Here is a 22,263-nt window from a genome sequence, read left to right on the forward strand (position 1 = left end):
ACCCCCAAGACAGGAAAAGTTTTTCCCTCCAACATTAACCCAATAAATGCCTATTTAGCCCAGTCGCAAACCTCCGAGGCAAGTTCCTGGTGAAACAGAGCACCAGAGAGCGGCTCTCGAATGTCGACGGGCGACTTCCAATCATGTAGATAATCATTACTGGGCTCATAATCTTATCTGAGAACTAGCCGGCGCATAGTACATTTCCTGTACGGATACAGTTTGTCCGCGCTCTTTTCATCTCCTATGCTGGATCAACATGGCCTGTACTCTACTTGGCGCTGTTTCGCCACCGCTGCAGCATGAGGTAATGCAGCGCGATGATGAAAGAAAGCCACAGGGAAAGTTGAGGTACAATCAAGCGAGCCAATCAACACCTCTTTATCCGGCCTCCGCTTAAGACCAGGGGGCCGGTGGCGACGCGATGAATACTGTGACGTCATCGAGTGGCGTCACTGTGTGATGTCATCCCTCGACAGCTGAACAATGCTGAATCCCGACGCTACTCGCCCTCCCTCCCCTCCCCAATTAATTGAGGCCTGATGAAGTCTTTATCCTTTGTGTCCAAATGATCATAATTGCCTCTCTAGTTATTACCAGGTGCGCGGAGATGCTGCTAATGCAAGGCTTTTGCCTGGTAATGGATGGATGAATGGATGAATGGGTGGATGGATGGGTGGATGGATGGATGGATGGATGGATGGGTGGAGGGCTCGATGGGTGGAGGGATGGCAGGAGGGCCGTAGATTAAGTACCATATGGTTTAAGAGTCAGTTGATGGTATTGGCACATGTGGTACGCTGGCATCCAACCCGTCCTATCACACAAACACACACGCACACACGTGCACACACACTCCAGTGCTCTAATGTAGTGGTACTGGGCGTGATTTCTACCGACGGCTCCATATTGACATGGACAAGTCAAGAATGCGCACCTGTGCCTCATGTGCTTAAGTGCGTGCAGGTGTGGGAAGTGTGTGTCTGGGCGTTTGTGTTTGCCTGGGTTGTATAGCCTACCTCCACAGAGCATTACGCACCAGGCAGCGCAAAACACAGCTTGTATATGTAGGCTTGAATTCAATTGAGACACCGTATGCTGCGAAAATAGAAAGGGTATGTTTGTGAATGGGTATGAGGCCAAACGTGGCTGCAGCTTCTTCCCTATTCAGAAGAAGATAGTGTGTGCACATGTGTGCCATGTTTGCGTGAATGCCTGCATCTGCAAATTTTTAATTTTTTTTTGGTTTGTGAATGCATGATTGTGTCTGAGAGACTGAATGAGATGGAAAGTCCGCCTGGGGAAGTCTATAAAGAGAAGGCTACAGTCATAGAGTCAAAGAGCGATAGAGAGTGGAACGGCGCTCAGATTTCATCCAGATTAATCTGGTAGCTTTGTAATGAGGGGTCTACTGTATATATTTAGCCCATGCAGTGAGATGTAGGTCAGACAGACAGGCAGGACAGGCCAAACAACATGCCCAGATTGCCCACACTGGAGTGACCTTGAGGGGGCCGACAATGATCCGCAACAACAACTCTCTATCTATTTCTGTTGACCTGTGACAGACTGATACAATGGCTTTGCACGCTCCTCCTCGCTTTGCCGGTCACAAGTTGAAGCCCTTATGTTCCCCTTTGTGGAACACAGAACTATCTTCCAATTTTAATAACACATATCTTTCCTGAAATGTTACTTGTTGATTAAAAAAAAACAGGGCATGAATTACTGTCAACGTTCACTCCATGTGTTGATATTGGCATTAGTTCAAATTGACTCAATGCAAGAACAAAGCCAGCTCAGAAACGTTTCTCACTCTGTCCTCTATAGCTACAGACACAGAACAAAACAAGCTAAACTCTGTGAAATCTATAACATTATTCATTTTATAACCCTGGATATGACTTTATTGACTGAAAATACTTCGTAGTAATGACATTTTTTTGTGCTGCTGGCTCCATGCGAGTAGCTTTGGCACAAAATAATCTATGCAAGATTCTCATACTGATAGTGCCCTTTGTGACCGTGAAGTTGGGGTGTTATGACCTCTAGTATATCTCTCTCCCCAGCTAATTCAGTGTGTGATGGACATTATCAGATTTGCACAGTAGAGCTTTTCCGACTGATCCCTTGCTCAGTGTGGTTTTTGTTTCGTTGTTCTGCAACGGGACATAAATCATCAAACCTAATATATATATGATACGGAAATTTGCAATTCAAAGGTTTCGCCCTTAAAGCCCACTCCAGGGCAAGCGAGGTGTGACAGTGTTGGTGGCTGGGTTTTTCCATATTGCTGATGCTCTCACAGATAGAAAGCCATCATGCAAAACACTGAGAGTTACCATCTATTCAAAACAAACATAAAAGCCCAGGAGGAGGAGGAGGAGGAGGAGGAGGAGGAGGAGAGAGAGAGAGAGAGGAGGGAACTTTGCAGGGTAAGAAAGAAATGTTAAGGAAATATGTGTGCGTGTGTGTGTGTGTGTGTTTGTGTGTCTACTTCATGGTGTATCTGTGTAAACCCAAGCAGCCACACCCTCTCTCATACTAACTCTCTCTTTCCCTCTCTCTCTCTCTTTCTCTTTCTCTCTCACACACACACACACACACTCACTCACTCACTCACTCACACACACACACACACATTGCCTTATCCTCGATTGCCCTGTCAAATTGGTCGTCACAGTGATCGAAATACCCATATAATGGCGGCACCACTATTTAGATTTATGACTCAAAATTGGAGGAAAGAACACGCTGTACCGATGCGTCCATCTAACGCTCAGCTATGACAAAGCTCTCAAACATTCTCCAATGAAATTCCCTCCTCTGCTCCTGATTTGTATGGGCAAAGGCACATTTTGTCTTGGTGGTTTCTAAATTGAGACCCCCTACATACACACACACACACACACACTTACACACATACTAACACACACACACACTACTCTAACTCTCGCTGTTTTTCTCCCTTTCTCTGTTCCCATATTGTACAGTGAGTATTTTGTGTTCCTATGTATATTCTAGCTCAATTATGTAATTTAGCACCCGTGTGTGTGTTCGGTAGCCATGGCAACAGCACAACATATCAGCGACCGCAGAACCGCGCTGGGGCCGCGGGCACTGCCAGGGTTCTGCCAAAGAATAATCCATGCCAGAGGTGACATGAGTGAAGGAAAAGCGAGGCGGGTGGAGACAACATGACACACACATGCAAAAAAAAAAACATGCACGTGCATTGAAACACACATACACATACACACAGACATGTATGCAGCACACACAGACACACATAGCATATTACTCTCTCCTCTCATTCTCCCTCTCCTTCCTTTTAAAATACAAGCACACACACTGGATATCCTCCCATTCTTCTTGGCTGGAGCCTCCCATGGCAATAGCAGTAGGAATCCATTCTCCACGGATGCTGGGACAGCTGTGCTGATATTGAATGAGACACAGTTGGTTCTGCCTCTTCTGCATGCAGCTTGAGATAAAAACTACATGCTACTTAATTCAAATCTATATTGCCGCCTGCCAAAATGCATCCAATTCATCCCGTCTTTGTCTTTGCCACCAAGCAAAGCTCTGAATTCTATACAAAATTGCCGTAAATTCGCTCCTTCTGCCGACACACGGTGGCCCCCAGTCACCAGCTGACAATAAATAGAGAAAGATGCTATTATCAATAAAGACATTAATCACAGAAACCTTCAAAAGTCTCTCTTTCATAAGCTTAGAAATATGTCCTTCGAATGCTAATAATCCGCCACATATGGCCTTGCACACATGCGAGCAATTTTCAAGCTGCAAAGATAACAAAAAACAACCTTTGCCAGTCCACATCTGAAGGTGTGAGCTATCCAAGGAGGGCCACCTCCTTGTTTGAGGCTGGGGAGATCTGGCTAGTGGTGGCCTTTGGTGGCACCAGTGGAAGAGGGGCTTGGGGGTGCTCATCAACTTTTTTTACTGAAAACATACACACTAAAAAACCTGCCACCTGAAATGAGCTAAGCTAAGGTGAAACATTAGAATCTCTCTTGGTGGTGGTTTTGGTGGTGGATTGGCCCGGGACTGGGACCAGCGGTGTGTGGTAGGAATGAATAAGTAAAAGGAACACGGTGTCCCAGGCAGCGTCTGGCATTGTGGCCTCCTGGTGTCCCCGTTACACGATGGGGAAAAGATCCGGCGCTGCCCACAGCCACAAAACACCGGCGCAACCAATCAGGGACTCCGATTTCACCCTTACTCCCTGCCATCTTCCCCGCTTACACATGTGCGAGCACACAACTCAGTTACCGGCGAGCACAATAGATCAGCCCTACCTGTCAGTCAAACACACGATGAGTTCACTCTGCTGTCCCGTGTCCAAAACACAGAGTGCTTTACTGGCTGCCTGGTCAAAAAGTCCCTTTTCCTCACAAATATCCACACAAGCTAAACCTCTGCTCGCTATTTGGCGTCACTGATCATGCTGATTGGCTGTTAGGTGGAGTCAAGGAAATTACACTTGTGCCCCTTTGAACCCAAATCCACGGTAATATGATAATTCAATATATCTATCTGAGAAATTCAATAACAGGCAATAGGACCTATTCTCCACTTCCCGCAATGTGACTTTGGCATTTGGGAGTGGCTCAAAGAAATCTGGCCTCCTTTATGCTTTTGAACTAAAGTGAAACTGCAGTGAATGGTTTGAAAAGGATATTTTAAAAGATAGGTGAGACACAATAGAGGCTGCTGCCTGGAAACTGGCATCCAGCTATATTGGCTAATCCAGTGATAACCACTCACAGGCCTAATCGGCATGAAGACATGGCACCAAAGGTTTTGGTGCATGTTTATTGGGGGGAGGGGTTGTTTGTTTGCATGTGCATGCGTGTGCAAGTGCACATGGATGCATGTGTGTTTCTATGTGTGTGTGTGTGTGTGTGTGTGTGTGTGTGTGTGTGTCTTTAATTCTGAAAAATCCAACATTTCTGTTTATTCAGACTGCGGTTCCATCAGATTTTAATCCCCTGAACAGCTGTTCCAACTCATTTTCCAGGCCTTGGGAAGAGAGAGAGAGAGAGAGAGAGAGAGCGAGAGAGAGCAGTGGGGAGGGGTTGAAAGGCCACCTCACAAAATATGTGTAAATGGAGGTTTCATGGGAGAGAAGGGCTTTGAGACGACAATGGTACAAGGACCTCAGTTAAAAGTACTAATCCAAACATTGATTACATTAATTTCACTTGATTCTCACATAAAACAAACTAGCTCATTCTTTCCCCTCTAAATGTTTCTTTAATATTTTCACTCCAAACACTGATATCTGATAAAGAAAGTGATAAGGATTGGTGATGACGTAAAAAAAATATAATACATCCTCTTGGAGCAACATATAGGCTGATAAAGAAAATTGCACGGTTCAGCCTGGGAGGACAACACAATAAGTCATGTGCGCTGAGACGGTGACCTTAAAGCAGAGGTGAATTCTGACTGTTACAGGCCTTAAAAGAAAATACCAAATGCAATTTATCATATTCTTCATTTGTCTGTTTAAATTATCAAAATGAACTGTCCAACTGCAGTTAGGCCTACACCAATACAAATATTAAATTGCTGAGGAGAGCTGGCATATAAGATATAAGGCCTATATGAAAAATAAGGGAGAGGGCAGTGCAAGGTTGCTTGCATTCTGCGGTAATTTAAATTAATCTGAAATACATTGGGATAAAGAGCAGTAGATTTCAAGCAGCGATCCCACATTTTAAAATGAAAGCAGTCTCCCTTTAACAACAGCAAGTTTGCGTACCGCCGTTTGGAACGCTGCTGGCGTCGGCTCACCCTTGTGAAAAAAAAAAAGAAAAGTAGCTCGGACCTCATATTTTGAATCTACAATATTTATCCACTGTCTCAAACTAAGGTAAGATATTTTGATAGGCACCGATTAAAATAGCACATGCTCGAAAAGGAAAAAGCCGGTGGAGTTTGAAACCAATCTGCGGCCTGGTTCGAGCTGATGCATGACTGCTTTGAAATGAAAAAGTGTCATGTGGTCAAGCAATAAAAATATAGCCTCGCTTAATAATACAAAATACAGATAGATAATACAGTGTGTGTGATACTGGAGTGTTTGCAGTGAAATAGAAGTTCCCCCTCCCTTCTAATTCAGTGAAAAGCTGGAGGTCAAGCTGCACGGCCCATAGAGTGAGCATCACAAAACATTTTTATCAAGACGGGATGTAAAACACATACACCTAATGCTGAATAAATAGGGACGGGACTTACCACTAATGCATTGTTTAGAAGGTGAGTAGGGTAATACTTTAGTGTCGAGAGGGTGTTAAGAGGCGAGGAGAGCAGGGGTCAGCGTCCAGGCGGGCAGAGGAGCAGAGGGAAGGAATATGTTAAAATGTCGCACCGGTGAAAATAGATTGAGATGACAACATTACCAGCTGCATGAGCTACAGAACACACACACCACATATTCAAAATGCAATGATTTTTTTTTTGTTGTTTTTTTTTGTTTTGCCAATGGTTGTTGTAAAGGGCAGAGCTGTGCAGCGTCATTCTGGCCTGCAGGCCCGTACAGCGCCGAGAAGTGGATTTACCAGCACCAATGTGTTAGATAGGCCATATTTTAAATTACAGTGTTGCAGCGAAGTGATACTTAAGCTTTAGAAGGGTTAACACATATTTTAAAAAGATATAAATATAATGAAATAGCATCTCAATCAATTTCAATTACATGCCAAAATTCATTCAGTGTCTATTTGAGCAAGAATTTTCCTTATTTGCACTACAAGCTCCAGGTTTGTTTTAAAATGAATGGAAAGTAAAATAAAGGACAACGTAATAATTATCTGCTATTCCCTTATCTTTATGAATGAGCAGCTTTCTTTCACTTCTAGTCTCTAGACAGGCAATTACAGAGAATTCCAGTCTAGCCAATCTATACACTGAAATGAAAAAGACCTATAATGTCTGTGTGATTTTCATCGGTAAATTAGCTCACCACAGACAACACACTAGAAGTCACACAGACAAACACACGCACACACACACACACACACACACACACACACACACACACACTCTCCTCTCTGGGCTCTCCGTAATTTGCTTCCATTACGCACCGTCCGTCACATCCCAGCACGCTGCTTCTCTCCAGCAAGGCTTTTATCGCAGTTAATAATTCATTCGATTGTTTACAATTGTTGCCATATCCGAGGTCCAAGCTCGTTTTTTTAATTATTAACAGCAATTAAATAAACAAAATGTGCTTCTCCGTCTGCAGACGGAGCTGCGAGGGAATGCTGGGGAGAGAGCTGCTGGTGCTGCGTGCACGGAAAGCGAAGTTGTTTCCTCCCTGCACGGCACACACACACACACACATAAAGGTACTAAATAAAAAATGACATGCAAAATATACATATTTGGGGCTATGCTGAAATCACACGCTGCCATCGTTTCCCAGTCCAGGCAATGACATAGCCTACTATACCATATGTGCAACATGTGTACCACATTACACTGTATGCGCAGTTGGCCTTGATGCCAATTACTTTTAATTAAGGGGAATATAGCCTTTGTGACTAAATGCAAGCTCTTTTGTTTAGGCATATTGTGCTGTGAAATAATGTAATATTTATCAATTACAGATAAAGACTTGTATATACTCTCTGAGTCTCTGTTTGGGAGTGAAGGCCAGACAAGTCATAGTTCAGAGCATTTGAAAAAAAGAAGACTGCATATAAGCAATTCTATAGAAATAGCATATCATAATCTATAGGCTAACAATATGTGTGATGCTTGTAATCATGATGTGACCCGTCTTTTTCATTTCCTTTCCCTTTCACCAAGTCACACTCAGTCAATTTCAACTCATGAGCCCTAGAGTCGACATGAGTAGCTTTCTTCAATAAAACGAAGAATCGGGGGAAAATATTCAAATCTCCTTTGCCTTGCTTGTGTCAATAAGAGGACAACATTATGATCCGGCTAGTGTTTTTAAATGGGAACCAGACATGGCTATGCCCGCATGAGAGGAGCTGAGAGCAGCCTCCCATGCAGCCTCTGGTAGCAGTCGTCAGAAGGCATATGATGGGAGGAAAACTCTTTTAATAAAACCACTGTAAAATAAGGAATGAATTACACATCAAACGGGCCCTGGCAGTCCGCTGTCAGACGAAGCCAGTGAGGGATAAACAAGTTTGCTTTATAAGAGTAAGACTTTCAACGGTTGTAACACGGGCAGGTCAATGCCACCGCTTGGAATATAGAGGTAGATTTGGAGGGAAATTTACCTTCAAAAACCTTATAGACCTGGAAAAAACAGAACAAGCGATGAGGCTTCATATTAAAAAAAAAAAAGCAAGGTACTGACAGAAAACACTTAAAACTAAAGGTATAGGGATTTTATTTGGCTTTGCAGAACACATGCCAGTGTGTGTCAGTGCCTGTGACAGTTTAACACACTTGAATTTGACCTTAAAACAGAGACACAGACATGATGGTGTATGAGGGAAGCTGCTAAGCATGTTGGATTCTAAACTTTTAACATGATGTGACTATGCTGCATTGCATAAAGCTTCACCCATCTGGCAGAAAGCTTAGTGAAAATGTTCTGCAAGCAGCATTATATTTGTCAGAGCTCGCTCTCTCTATACTCTTCCATCCACAAGTTAATTTTTCAGGCAGGAGATTTTAAGGGAAGGTTGAAGGTTCGGCATGATGAACATTCATTTTAAGTTGAGTGTAAAAAGACTAGACTCAATCTATAAGAGCCACAGCACAGGCAAATTAACTATTAATATAACAAATTCAGAAATTAACAAAGTGAGAAAATATAAATAAAAAGCAATTTAAAAACTGGTCAAAAGGGAACCTGAGTGGCATGAAAACATTTATTAGAGCAGCCTGACACCAATCCCATTTTTAAGGTCACAGAAGTCCACAATACAATCTAATAATACTGCAATCTGCAGAAAAAGGTCTGAAGATACTCATTTCATCTAGGCTGCCCCACACTAAACCAATGAAAAACATGTTCAAGCGGGTCCAGTTTTCCCAATAGCACCAGATTGTGAAATTTCCTTTAACTGTATTATTTCCTTGACAACAGCAACACAAAATAAACATGTTATAAATGTGATGTAAATTTGGAACAATCATTTCTAAGGGAGGAAGTCTGTTTTCACTGAAGTAGAAGCCTTGTGTCTTATTTTTTTTAGTATGAAAGGCTCCTCTAAATGGCAAAAGCCGAGTTAAGTGTTTGAAACTCTGCTCATTTTTAGACTATTCCTAAAAAAAAATTACTGTGCACTACCTGCAGCAAGAGTTCCACATAACAATATCATATTAGAAAACAGTGACAGTCATTTTGCACACTCATTTGATTAAAAAAAAAAAAACGCGGCAAAGTAATTCACTGAAATAATTTGGGGGAAAACAGGCGTCACACACGTGTGTCTACAAGGAGAAGAGTCACTGCTACACTCGGTTTATGAAAAAATATATATTAAATAGTTAGCCTATGTATGAGGTGAAAAGTTGATAACATGAGCTGAAATATAATATAGTTGCTGTGTCTCTTGTTGAGTTCAACTCCATTACAGGCCTGACAGTAATGTTCATATAGGCTGCATGCAAAAGCTATAGAATAGTCAACTGGTGCGCCAGAGCTTCAGAAAAGGACTAGTTTCTCAGAAGATGTCAGACTTTACAACTGCACGAACGCACGCGCGCACGCGCGCGCGCACGCGCACACACACACACACACACACATACACACACACACACACACACACACACACACACACACACCCCCCAGCTCCAAACTCTCCGCGGCTCTCCCGGATTGAACTTCAGATATAACGCTCTAAAGGCGGCGCGCCCCGCTCTCCTGCAACTCCTATCAGCAGCGAAACTCTTGCGAGGCTCGACACTTGGAAAAATCCATCTCACACATGTAATATTAAACTCCAGTCCACATTCTCTCTATCCCTCCGCTCTGCTTTCTCCTCCTCCTAGGCTCCCCTCCTTTCTTTTTTCTTTTTTTTTTTTTTTATATCAAATACATTTCGGGAGAAGCGCCATTTTCTCTCCAAAACCCATGTGCGATGAAAACGCACAAGAAAGTTTTACGCAAAAGAAATGCGCACGGTGGCGGGACAAGTGTCGGAGAGTTCGGGTTAAGTTTCAGAGAGGCTCGGAGAGCAGAAACACGCCGTAACACACACAAATAAACTGTTGTGCAAAAAAAAAAAAAAAAAAAAAAAAAAAGGAAAAAAGAAAGAAGCAGCGCAATGAAAACCGGCATCTCCGCTTAGACTAGAATAACCCAAACAATGAAAGAAGATAAGACATTTACCTGTGTCAAGCAGTACGGGGAGTACATGGTTATTTTTAGAAAGGAGAATTGGAGAGCTTATTTAAGTTGGATGGAAGCTCGGTGTGGTGCTGCATTGCAATCGCTCGCCGTCCTGTTTCTCTCACTCCATGCTGCAGCTTACAGTAACCCCGCCTAGAAAGTGAAAGCTTACACAAACTTTCAGGGAAAAAAGTTTCTCTCCCTCCCCTCTTCCGTGCAGGACGCTGTCGCTCTCCTCTTTGTAAAGAATTACCCCTAACTAACTCTTCATTTGATAAGACATATAGATTTATATCGGCGTGTTTTCAGCAGAACTTTGACGACTGAGCGGTGACAGACAAAGCTTTCCTTTAATTTGTCTTCACTGGTTCGCGGGGTATTTAACCCGGTATGCGTACTGGCGTTTCCCTACATCTTTTATATGGTAATGCTACACTAATGTTAAACTAATGAGGGTTTATTGACCCGTAATGTCGATGTTATGGAAATGCAAATTATGATTATAGGGTAAATGAGTCGTTCTGAGGCAGGTTTGATAGGCGCAACAGCGATTTAATCATTTTCTAAAAGTTGGTTAAATGCGTTTGTTGTACTTCGACTTGGAGGTATAATGCGTAAAGGCAACATCGGAGTAGATCTGAGGTGAAACACGCATCAGTGCGCTCCAACAGCTGCAGGGCAATAAATACAGAGGCTATATATATATTTTGAGACCTGTGCAATTGCCTATAGCATGTGCAGTATGAGGAACAGCCACATGGACACAGATGAAGTAAAGTCTCGTTTATGTGACTGAATCGGATTAAAATAGTTTTCTAATTAATTTACATAAATTTGACAAGTTTAGGTGATATAATTACAGTTCACCTATTGGATTATCTCCACCAGTTGTTCAGTTTTTAAACAGTTCCTATATTAGTCCAATTACAGCTCCTATCTCTGTGTAGATTCAAATTCTGCAAAGACTTTTGCACTAAAGCAAAACTTTGCATTTTGCTTATACGCTTGAATGCAGCTGCAAGCATTCGAGTCAACACATTATTTCACCATGGGTGTAAAGTGAGTGGATTTATTTGTTATTGAACCATGTTTGACCCGGTCTGGAACCCACAACTGCAGCTTCAAACCAGAGAAGTTAAAGTCCCGGCCAAACTGTTACCAGAGGAGACTGCCGTATTTACTATGAAGTTGAAAAGAGAAAACTACCAAACGTGAAGACAGACATATAATCACAGCCTCTGAGCAGTATCAAAACACTATATTGGGGTATGTGAGGAAACAGAAACTCTCTCTCTCTCTCTCGCTCACACACACACACACACACACACACACACACGCACGCACACAAACAGTAGTGAGTGATGCACATTTCACATAAAAGCCATAAAATAAAGTTTGTTGGACCGGCTCCCAAGTGTGGTACGGTGGGAATTTGGGTGGGAGTGAAGTCATTGTGGAGAAGCGGAGCTGAAATTTGGGCCTGACACTGGAGTCCCACAGATTTATGAGGCCTACTGCTTGTGCATTTATACCGCAAGCCTCTGCAGGCGAAACAAAGAGATCTGGGCTCTGTGTGGCCAATTACTGCACACAGCCAAATAAGAGAGCCAGAGACGCAGGCAGGGAGGGAGGGAGGGAGAAAGTGTGTGGTCAGGAGTGTATGTGGACCACAAAACCGTAACCTCCTGTCCTCGCCGCCACACAAGGTTATGATACCAGCATTCCTTTCCACGAATATGATACATGACTAATACGAAACACACACACACGCACACACAAAAACACATACAGACACACCCACAGGCACACCCACACGCAACGCACGCACCTTTTGCTTCCCCTGTCGGCAGGTGGAGTGAATTTGCTTCTAAAACTGTCGCAACTTTTTGGAGGGACTTTTAGATCTTTGTTTGCAGCCGAACGCTAACTCTTATCTTGTGCTCACTTTCTCACTGGAGTCATTAAAAGTGCTGCACAAGACCGCCGGGTGCAAAAGGTTACAGAGAGCGGTTGCACGGGGATCAAAACCCCCCCGCCTTTATAGAGTCGACTCGAATGCAACACACGCAAACGCACTCCTCTGCCGTGGCTCCTTAAATGAGCCACACATTTAGTGGTCTGTGTGAGTAAATCTCTCATTAAGTAACACATGGTAGAGCCATATGCTATGGTTGGTGGGTCTGCTGTGGCTCTGCTTTTTCACATGCTCCAATATACATATTTACCACCGCACCAATGTGGTCAGCTCTGTAATGAATATGTTTGTAATTCACTCATCAGGCCGGCATTGTCTAGACTTTAACCTTTCATTTCCCAGAGTTTCTCGGGATAGAACCGGGGTTTTCGCTAATAAATGATCAGAGGAGTCAGTATCATCATCCTAAAAATGGATGTGTTGAGTTTTTAGGCCGGTGTGATGACGGCATCAGGGAAACTTTAGGCCTTAGGGAACCTGGACCTGAACACACAGGAGGCCGACTGCAAAAAAAAAAGGTCGTCCTGGGATCAAAGTAGCTACAAATTTCCCTGAAACTACCTCACAGCGTGATACCCCAACCAGCCATGACACCGCACCTGGCTGTCTCTGCTGTAAAAGGAGAAGGAACAAGGGACCAGGGCAGATAAGGAGGAGCGTGGTGCCGCTGTTCAGCCGAGCAAACCTCAGCGGCGAGGACGTGGCTCTGCAGGCCCTGCGCTGCTCACATACAGCGCACACGCATGAGGGAAGGAGAGAGGGAGAGAGAGAGAGAGAGAGAGAGAGAGAGAGAGAGAGGGAGAGAGAGCGGTGATGCACTTCACACAAAAGTACAAGCGGCGCACAGCAGACCTCCTTGTGAGGAGCTGGAGGTAGACACCCTCCTGTGGATGTTCTTGAACTCGCTGCCCCCTGGAATCCAATACGGTCGCAGCGACGCTCCTCCCCCTCCCCAAAACTCTCCCCTACCAACCATGCTGCTCAATTACAGCCATAATGGTTCATTTCTGTACCCCGAGACACACGATACACTGCAGCAACCCAGATTCTCTATGAGACTTGGCATAAGTCTTATGCCGGGAAAACAAAGAGTATAGAAAAGCTGGCTCCCACCTCATTAACAATCACATTTTCAGTCATCCACAGCCCCCCTTGCCCCCCCCCTCCCCCTCCCCTCCCCCTCCCACTCCTCTGTTTTTATTACCGTTTTATATCAGGCCGATCGCTGTAAATCCAGTGCGCTCGCTGGGTGGAATTCTTTTTTTTTTTTTTAAAAGCTGCACACTTTCTTCAACTTTGTGTAGTATTCCACTGGTATTTTTTTCTTCTTTCTATTTTTTTTTCTCTCTTTCTCTTCATTTTATACAACCAGGCATGCTGCACATTATCGTCATAATTTTCATTCCCACAAGGCGAGGGCGCTTCGGTGAAGCTGCAAAGGCCCCCTTTTTTCTTAAATGTGCGTGTGGAAATAATGATTGTAATGGTTTGCAGCTGAGTAGAGGGAGCTGTGAATGACATTATGATTGTGGTGCAATTACCAAGAGCATGAAAACAGACTGTCAGTCACACTAATGACTAATGACTCAAATAACACATTTAATAAAAATATATGAAATAATCATAATAATAACAACAACAACAATAATAATAATAATAATCATAAATGCATACCCTGTATGAATCTGATACTACAAAGCATTCAGGCATCCCAGGACCTCTGGAGGGGTCTTCGTTCAACAGAAAGGTTTCGGTTGCCTGAAATGTAACACAACAGTCATTCATTCATTAGGTGACACTGTCGTTAACAGAGTTCAGGGAACATATATACAAGTTGGCTGCTATTTTAACAGTCATATAATGCTGTAAAAAGTCAGTGTTGATTTTTGATGTTAGAATCTTCCTCCTGCTCCTGCTCTATTTTATAATCATCATCCTCCTTCTGCTCAGGTCCAGCCACAATATTGAAGGATATGCGATAATTGTGCTATTTAGTGCCAAACTAATGGGAAAGCGACGTCTTTAATCTTTACATTTCACACATGCACACACACAAACACACACACACGCACACACACGGTTCATAATGTGTGCTGCCTGCCTGAACCCATATGCTGTGCAGGCCCGAGGCCCGGCCCTGCCAGTCACCACCACTTGAATGGAGAGCAAAGTGTTTAGCTGCCATACCGCCACACAATACACCAACACAATGGCATTTCCTGTCCCTGCTATTTCACCTGCATGGTCACTTTTCTCACAGCGCGCACTGATTCAGCACAAAACATTCACACACACACACACACTCTCATACACACTCATACACACACACGCATGCACACATACGCGCAGATACCCGCTCACACAAACACTCAGGCAATGCGCATGTGCGTGCCCACATGCATACACACACACGCACGTGCGCACACACACACACACACACACACACACAGAGGCCCTTGGCTACACTATAGGGCCCTACATTGCATTCACTGATAGATGCAGCTAAAGTATTTATTCTAAGTGTTTGTTTCTATTCAGCGCAGTTCATTTGTATGCTGTGGGACGCGCCGGCTGAGACTTGGGCTCTGAATGAGCATCCATTGCAGTTCTGCTGTCAATTCAGGCAGCCAGGCCAGACGACATGGATGGGAGGGAACCGTAGACCGAGGATCTGGATCAGGGATGGGAATTATGTCTGGCTTGCTAGCCCGTGGCTACTACTTTTTAGTCCACACTGGTACAAATATGCTCTCACTAGGCTGAATTTGCATGGCTCCTGTGGAAACCGACGAAACCTGCCAGGCTGGGGCTAAGAATCGCGAGGTAAATGAAAATAACCCGGGCTCCCTGAGCAAGGGGAAGGAAGTCCCATTTTGTACACAGTAGGACAGGAAGCACTTCGCAAACCAGGAACCTTCAGTTACATCGCCGGATAGAGGAGAAGAGGGGAAATAATCGCATTTTCCAGAACTTAAGGTCCTGATCTCTCCACATACCTTACGCAGAATCAAACACGGACCCAAAACAGGAACAAACATTGCTTGTTGCCAGCAACAGAATGTAAAGTTATACTATTTAAACTGGCATATGATGTAAACAATTTTTTTTTGGGGGGCGGGGGGAATTCAAACAGACATTAGCGCACTTAAGCATTTACATATGCAGACACACACACACGAGGACACACGCACAAACGCACACGGTGACACGGGATTGCACTCAAACAAATACTTACATGCACAGACACATGCATAAACACACAACACTATAATAAGTCCCAGACTCGGGCTAACCAAACTGCGGCTGGAGACACAGGCTATTCATATCCTTCAGAATGAGAGGTTAGAGCTCGAGTCTTTTCCCTTTCCCTTTTAACACAGGAAGGGCATCTGTGCGCGCGCGTGTGTGTGTGCGTGCGTGTGTATTGTGTGTGTACATGTGTGTATGCGTGTGTGTGTGTGTGTGTGTGCGCGCATGTGTGATTTACATCAATTCCTTTGGCAAAAAGTCCTCAAGACAGATTGATTAACATTAACATAAGATTAACATTGGTTTGTTAGCATAGCCCCTCGCTCATTATAAGTTTAGCACGGGCCACATGAAGCGTTCACTTGGTAAAACAAAGTTAGAATTCAAGTCATCCAAGTGACTAAGAAAACACTATTCGTGGCATTCGGCCTCCGCATCCAAGTTCTGGCCTGTCATCATTAATATGTGGGGAAACACTGGAGGAAAACCATTTGAAACCATTTGTCCCACTAAATGGTGCCCTTGTCAAGCTCCCTGGGCTTTCTGTTAAGCTCTTAAACTGCCCTGTCCCAACTGAAGGATATATTTTGCCCTGTTGATAATCACAGGGTATCGCAGAACAAAGGATGCTGGTCGTTCTGATTGCCTCCTTCTGACAGTTTTTAGTCAAATTGTGAAATTAAATATGATTTTTACAGCACAGACAATTGGCTTATTTCTCAGGCTCAAGGGAGGGAACTAAACTCTGGAGAAATGAAGGGATAGAGGCAATAGAGAGATAGGCATGGGTCAGCTGAAGTTTCTCTCAATACCTCTCTGTCACTCTTTCTTAATCTCTCTCTCTCTCTCTCTCTCTCTCTCTCTGTCTCTCTCTCTAACACTCGGAAAGGGGCATCGTTTGTTTGAGGCGGTGCTGATTGTTTGATGTAGCTCCCTGTAGCACTGGCCCCCTTTTTCCCTCTCTGTAAGTTTTTATGGAGCATGGTATCAATTATATATGCCTTTTTCTATATATATGCAGCATATGCCCAATCCATATGGCCAGCCTTGAGCAAAAATAGTCGCTTAATTAACACTTAAAAAGCTCTAAAAAATCATTTGATGTCTAGAATGTTGACTTTTTCGGTGACCCAGATGGAATGTGATACAACATTCAAATGTTTGTCGGATCTAATTGATGGAGACGGACGTCTTTATAACCCCAGTGATCGCAGAGTGGGGAAGTGAATGTGAAATGATATTGTCTTGAAGTGAGTACAGCATAATAGAAAGAGAACAAGTGTTATTGCTTAATATCTAGTGACAAGTCCTCATTATTTTATGTGGTATTATGCATGTTCTTTATTATGTAGGTTGTTAACCCTGTTAGTTATGCAAAGGGGCCTGTTTAGTTTCCTATTGTGGGACAATTAAGTTTCTTGAATCTGACTCTGTATTTTCACTTTCATTTCTCTCTCACAGCCACATATTCTTAGACAATATGTCAGATCTGAAGGGGGGATGCCCAAGTTGGCAGTCTTTCATGGCACTGGATTAATCGGAGCACATATACATATGGCCTACCTTCCCCTGTCTCTCACTCTCCCTCACTCACACACACACATACAAACACAGAAACCACCTGGCTTTTCCATACCCATATTTCTGGACGCACAGCAATCCATGAGCGCTATATCCTCACAATCAATCAATTCTGACCACCACAACTCACCATTCTACTGCAGCATCCTAATCACTCCCAGGATCGATGTTACGAGCTCAACAGTTTTCTGGAGCACCGGCAGCTTTTCTCTCTCCGACTATGGAGCACAACTGACATCCTACCCAGTCCCACTTCATTGAGCCTTAATTGTATCCTCATTCTTCACCTGGTAACAAGCTAACAAACCTGTGCAGATGTGGCAAGCACATCAAAGAGAGGGAGGGAGGGGAGGGGGAACTTGTTTGTAGAAAAAAAATGTGGGAGGGGGGGGATATGAAAGGGGAAATTTACGTCGTGTGAGTCCAAGCCAGCGCCACCTCAGGGAGAAATGCTGGAAAAATGTGATATTTTACACCTGCATCTCAGGAGGTGAGGAATAAGAGACAGGGAGAGGGGGAGGCGGTAATTAGAGGATTGTGTGTGTGTGTGTGTGTGTGTGTGTGTTTATAAGGGATTTTCAGGCTGTTTCTGGGGCTTGCCACTGGTTCTTTTTCGGCATTCAATTTGGTATGATGCACTCGATGCCAGATTATTAAAATTGCTAAACCTGGTTGCGAATGTTAAAAAAAAAAAGTGTTGAAAAATTAAACAAATATGCTAATATTGTTACAGTGATAAATAGCCGGCAAGCTCAGTTTAATGAATAATGCTATTGGCTCTAATTCCTCATTAAGGCCCTAAAGAGGAGAGTGAAGAGAGAAAATACATGTATTGTTGTTATGATATTTTTTTTTTTCAAATTAAACTAGGAAGGCAGAAGATACCAACACCTTCCCAAATTAAGTAGATTAAAATGACTCAGTTACACAGCTGGTGTGCAGTCTGCGGCGTCTCGTGAAACCAATTAATGTGAGGGTTAAGTCTGGATAAAGTAATTGAGGCAGTGTTATAAATGAGATGGAAGACTTGTGAGTTGTGTACTATGTGATCAGATTGAAGTAAGACTCGCTGTGAAAGAGCCCTTAATGTGGATGACAACAGGTACACTGCAGAAATGATCCACCTTAACCTCCTTCAGTCTTATTGAGTCTTAAAATCTCATTTGTCTTAAAGCAAGCGAACATTTTTGCCAATTCTGCCAATTTTTGCCAAGTGAAAATTTCACTTGTTTCCAATGCAAATCAACTTGCATCAAGAATTGTCTTGATTATCCTGATAGTGATCTGCCTTATTTTGAAGATGCTGTCACTTGCGGTGAAACAAGTGAAATAATCTTGCTCCATTGGCATTTTTCCACTTGCTTTAAAGAAAACAAAAATTGAATTGAACTCAATACAAGACTAAATGACCTGTTGAGATGGATATTTTGAGACTTGAACCCCTGCCTCTCACCTGCCACAAAGTGCCTCCTGGAGTGAGCTCATGAATGTCTTTTTGTATAAAAACATTTCTCTTCATCTTCTCTTAGAGAGCATATCCATAAAAAAAGGGGTGTCCTTTTTAAAATAAAGCCCCCCCCCCCCCCCACCCCCTCTTCTCCGATGGGAGTGCCTGTTTTACCCACTTATGATGGAAATCTAAACTCATTAGCCTAAAATGAAGCCTTGTTTTCGTGTCTCTATAAGTTGCTTTGAAAAAAGTTACATCTGAAAACACTTCAAGGCCGGCGGCTCTTTAACTGTGAGGTAAAAGAAAAACACTGACTGCCAAGGTAGGATGAAAATGAATTTCTTTCTACAATGTGCTGCTATACAGTCAGAAGTGGTGGTGCTGAGCTGGCGTTTTACTCTTTTTACTGTTGATTCATTTATAGTGCAGTATGGATTTCAAAAGAAAAGTATGCATCAAAAGAAGAGACCTTTTGATGTTACTAGCCTCTATGTTAAACCCTGCTAGATTATTTCCAACAGCTTCAAAACCAGCCAACCTGACCAACCGATCTGAGCTCACTATCCTAATATTTATGCTGTTGACCATATATCAAACTTTCCATCTTTAAACTATGGCAAATGCTTACACGCCGCAGATGAGGCTATCACAGCCCACTTGAATCCTTATTTATTTTTCCAGGAAAATGTCAAGGTCAGGACAAACATAATAGTATAATATTCTGTATACAGTGAGGGATGACATCACTGGCAGCAACAGCCAAGAGCTGAGAGATCACACAAGACTGGAAAACTGCTTGTTTGATCATCATGTGGCGGGCTGCACACACACACACACGCACATGCACACACACACACACACACACACGCACACATACAAACAGTGTGGGATACAATTACCCCAACAATTTACACAGCACTGCATGATTACTGTATTTACTTCTCAGCCTCCTAATGTAAATCACACACACGCTGACCTTGGAGGAGCCGGTGGAAGAGTTGAGACTTGTAATATATTTATCCTTATGCATCCTATGCATTTAGAATATGGCTGATAATACTTGGCCTAAGAGGGGGAAGTGTAATATATTTGTAAACTGTGATTCGGGACCCAACATGTGTCATGTTTCTAATTTCATGATGGTGGGTCACAGGGCAAGAGGCTACAGTTCCTATTTGGTTCCCATCATGCTTGGGAAAATTAATAACCTGTGGTGTAATAAATGTATATCATGTTTAAAGGAGAGTGGTGTTTAAGTGTTTATTTATGTGTCATGGATGGGTATCAACCTCAAGGGAAACCAACTGAATCCTGACACTGATTGACAGCTGCCTTCGCTGCATGCTGACTGACCCGGCATGTTACTGAAATGCTCAGCATGAATTCCCAATCTAGCCTTGCCTTAAAAAAAAAAAAAAAAAAAAAAAAAAAAAAAAAAGAGGTGAGTTTCTAAGTAGGGGAATAACAAATCAAGATAATCCCATGTGAGGCCTGTCCTGAATTCTGTATCATTTTTACTGATGAGCTTCTTGGGCAGCTGCCATGTCAGCTAGGATGCTAGTAAACAAATAATTATTCATACTAATAATCTTCCATATTCATGTGCAAATAGGATCCCTTACTGGTATCTATAAGCAGCTTCAAGGTTGTACGTGGGAGGTTCCCCTAACTATTGCCTGACTTGACTCATCTCCTGCCAAAAAAAAAAAAAAACCTTCTAAAGGTCAAGGATGTGAGAGCTATATATTATAATTAGCTAAAACACACTTTTTATTTCCAGGAACAATTTTGAGACCCTTAGCAGTCACATCCTCATAGGAAATAGCCTACATTAATTTAAACAGATAAGTACTGATCACACATTTTGATACATTTTTTGATACATTTTGTTATGAAAGTATTAGGCATTCAGGCAATGCAAAAATAAAGGTGAAGCAAGAAATATTATGCTAACTGATATTATGTGCTAATATTATGCTAAAACTGACTTCATTCCCAAATCATGTATCAAAACTTCCGCTGCATGATGTCAGAGGAACAGGACAGAATTGGACAAATCAATCACCTGCGTTAGGCGTCGTAATGAAGGAACAGGTCAGAACCACTGTGCGTAATTACGCACAAATCAAATAGACCACATAATTTATTGTTGGCGCAAACAACAAGCTCCATCCTCTTTTAGCCAAGTTTCCACGGATTGCAAACTCTGTAAACTTTGCCTGTAGCTACGAGTCGGGCTCTAACGGCTCTTAACATATCAGTAACCTTCCAGCATATACATGTTGCCTCTTGTTTAGTTGCTTACAATAATTGCGCGACAGAGCGTATCATATGTGGAGCTATAAATAGGCTATAGACAGGCCCACGTCAAAGACCTTTGCAACGAGAAAAGTCATGTTCTCCGTATGAATACACGGGCAGAAGGCAAGTGGGCAGTGGGCGGTGAACTGGGACGGCTGGACACTGGTTTGCCCCAGGAGGTTGGACAGAAATATTGGCAGCATGTTATCTAACTATTAAAATAAGGCAGTGTGAGGTTTCCTAACAATAACAGCCTTTCAGTTATACATATAGCATTTCGGCAGGGAAAACTCCCCTTAATTAAAAATAACATAACTGAGCCATGCATGCCCTAATTATAGCCTATAACCATAATGAGCCTTACTGGTGACAGTAAGCATATAGGTGTCACAAGGTTTTGGCACACACTTTGGTCACTGTGATCCGTTAGGCTACATGACAAAAGTTAATGCTATCACACTATAATTATTACTGGGTAAACTCAAAACTTTTGATATTTGCATCAAAGTTCTCTCTGTATAATATATCATTTATATCCATGACAAACTACAATGCATCTGAAAGTTGGCTGCATAAATGAGCAAATTATTGGTTTACATAGCACGTACCATTGTGGTGCAGGGAAATGTGCCAGCACTCTCAAAGACCCATTTTCCACTCTAAAAAGTTCGGCTTCCAAAAAAAAAAAGTGTGGGGGAGAGAAAACTGCTCGGTTTCTTCTGTTCTGCTGGGCCTTATACCGGAAGCAAAAGAGCCCTAATACAGGACGGCCTGCTGCCCGGTGAACATTTTCTCCCCTAAATTTACAGTCAACTGTTCTCAGTCAAGGCAAAGGGGGGAGAGAGTCGTATAATCCAAGTCGTCCGCTTCCCGACTTCTTCATGCAAGGTGTTTATGTTCGGTTTCGACTCCTGATATTTCCATGAAAATCGTCGGTGCCGAGGCTTGGGGGGGGACGTGTGGTCGCCTGTCAGCGCGCACACGCTTCTCTCCGGGTCTGTCCCGGGCACAGTAATGTCCACCGAGTCGCCGTGCTCTGCGCCGCCGACACCGTCACCGTCAGCGCCCCGAATGACAGAGCAGGAGTCTGGCTTTGCACCGACAGTAAGTAGCCTGTAGTCTCTGCTTACGCGCTCACCAAATCAGCTGTTGCTCCTGCAAAGGGACGACTCCGTGCGCTTTTTTCCCCCCGCGTGCATGCTCCGGCTTTGCTGATCAGAAAAACTCGGGTCCCCCCCCTCCCCTACTCGGTTCGGTCCTCCTCCACCTGTTCCTCAGTGTCCGGAGAAAGTTGCGGAGAAAACGGCGTTTAAAAGGAAAGCGACCATGTGGCAGCGCGGGTGTCGCAACATCAGA

General features: G+C 43.3%; 1 protein-coding gene across 4 annotated transcripts in view; it reads right to left on the reverse strand.

Moving 5' to 3' along the window:
- nfixb (nuclear factor I/Xb) overlaps positions 1 to 21,930 on the reverse strand; it is a 128,004-nt gene extending 106,074 nt beyond the window's left edge. For 3 of the 4 annotated variants that reach the window (XM_078284452.1, XM_078284453.1, XM_078284450.1), the window contains exons 1-2: positions 21,516 to 21,930; positions 14,001 to 14,084 (exon numbers count right to left, since the gene is read on the reverse strand). In XM_078284452.1, coding sequence (XP_078140578.1) covers positions 14,001 to 14,084; positions 21,516 to 21,518 — 87 coding nt within the window. In that variant the 5' untranslated portion in view covers positions 21,519 to 21,930. Of the gene's footprint in view, positions 1 to 10,351; positions 10,481 to 14,000; positions 14,085 to 21,515 lie in introns of those variants that run through there. The other variant, XM_078284451.1, reaches the window with a different exon arrangement.
- Between the last annotated feature and the right edge of the window lie 333 nt (positions 21,931 to 22,263).

The sequence above is a fragment of the Centroberyx gerrardi genome, chromosome 7, assembly GCF_048128805.1.
Source record: "Centroberyx gerrardi isolate f3 chromosome 7, fCenGer3.hap1.cur.20231027, whole genome shotgun sequence".
NCBI lineage: Eukaryota > Metazoa > Chordata > Actinopteri > Beryciformes > Berycidae > Centroberyx > Centroberyx gerrardi.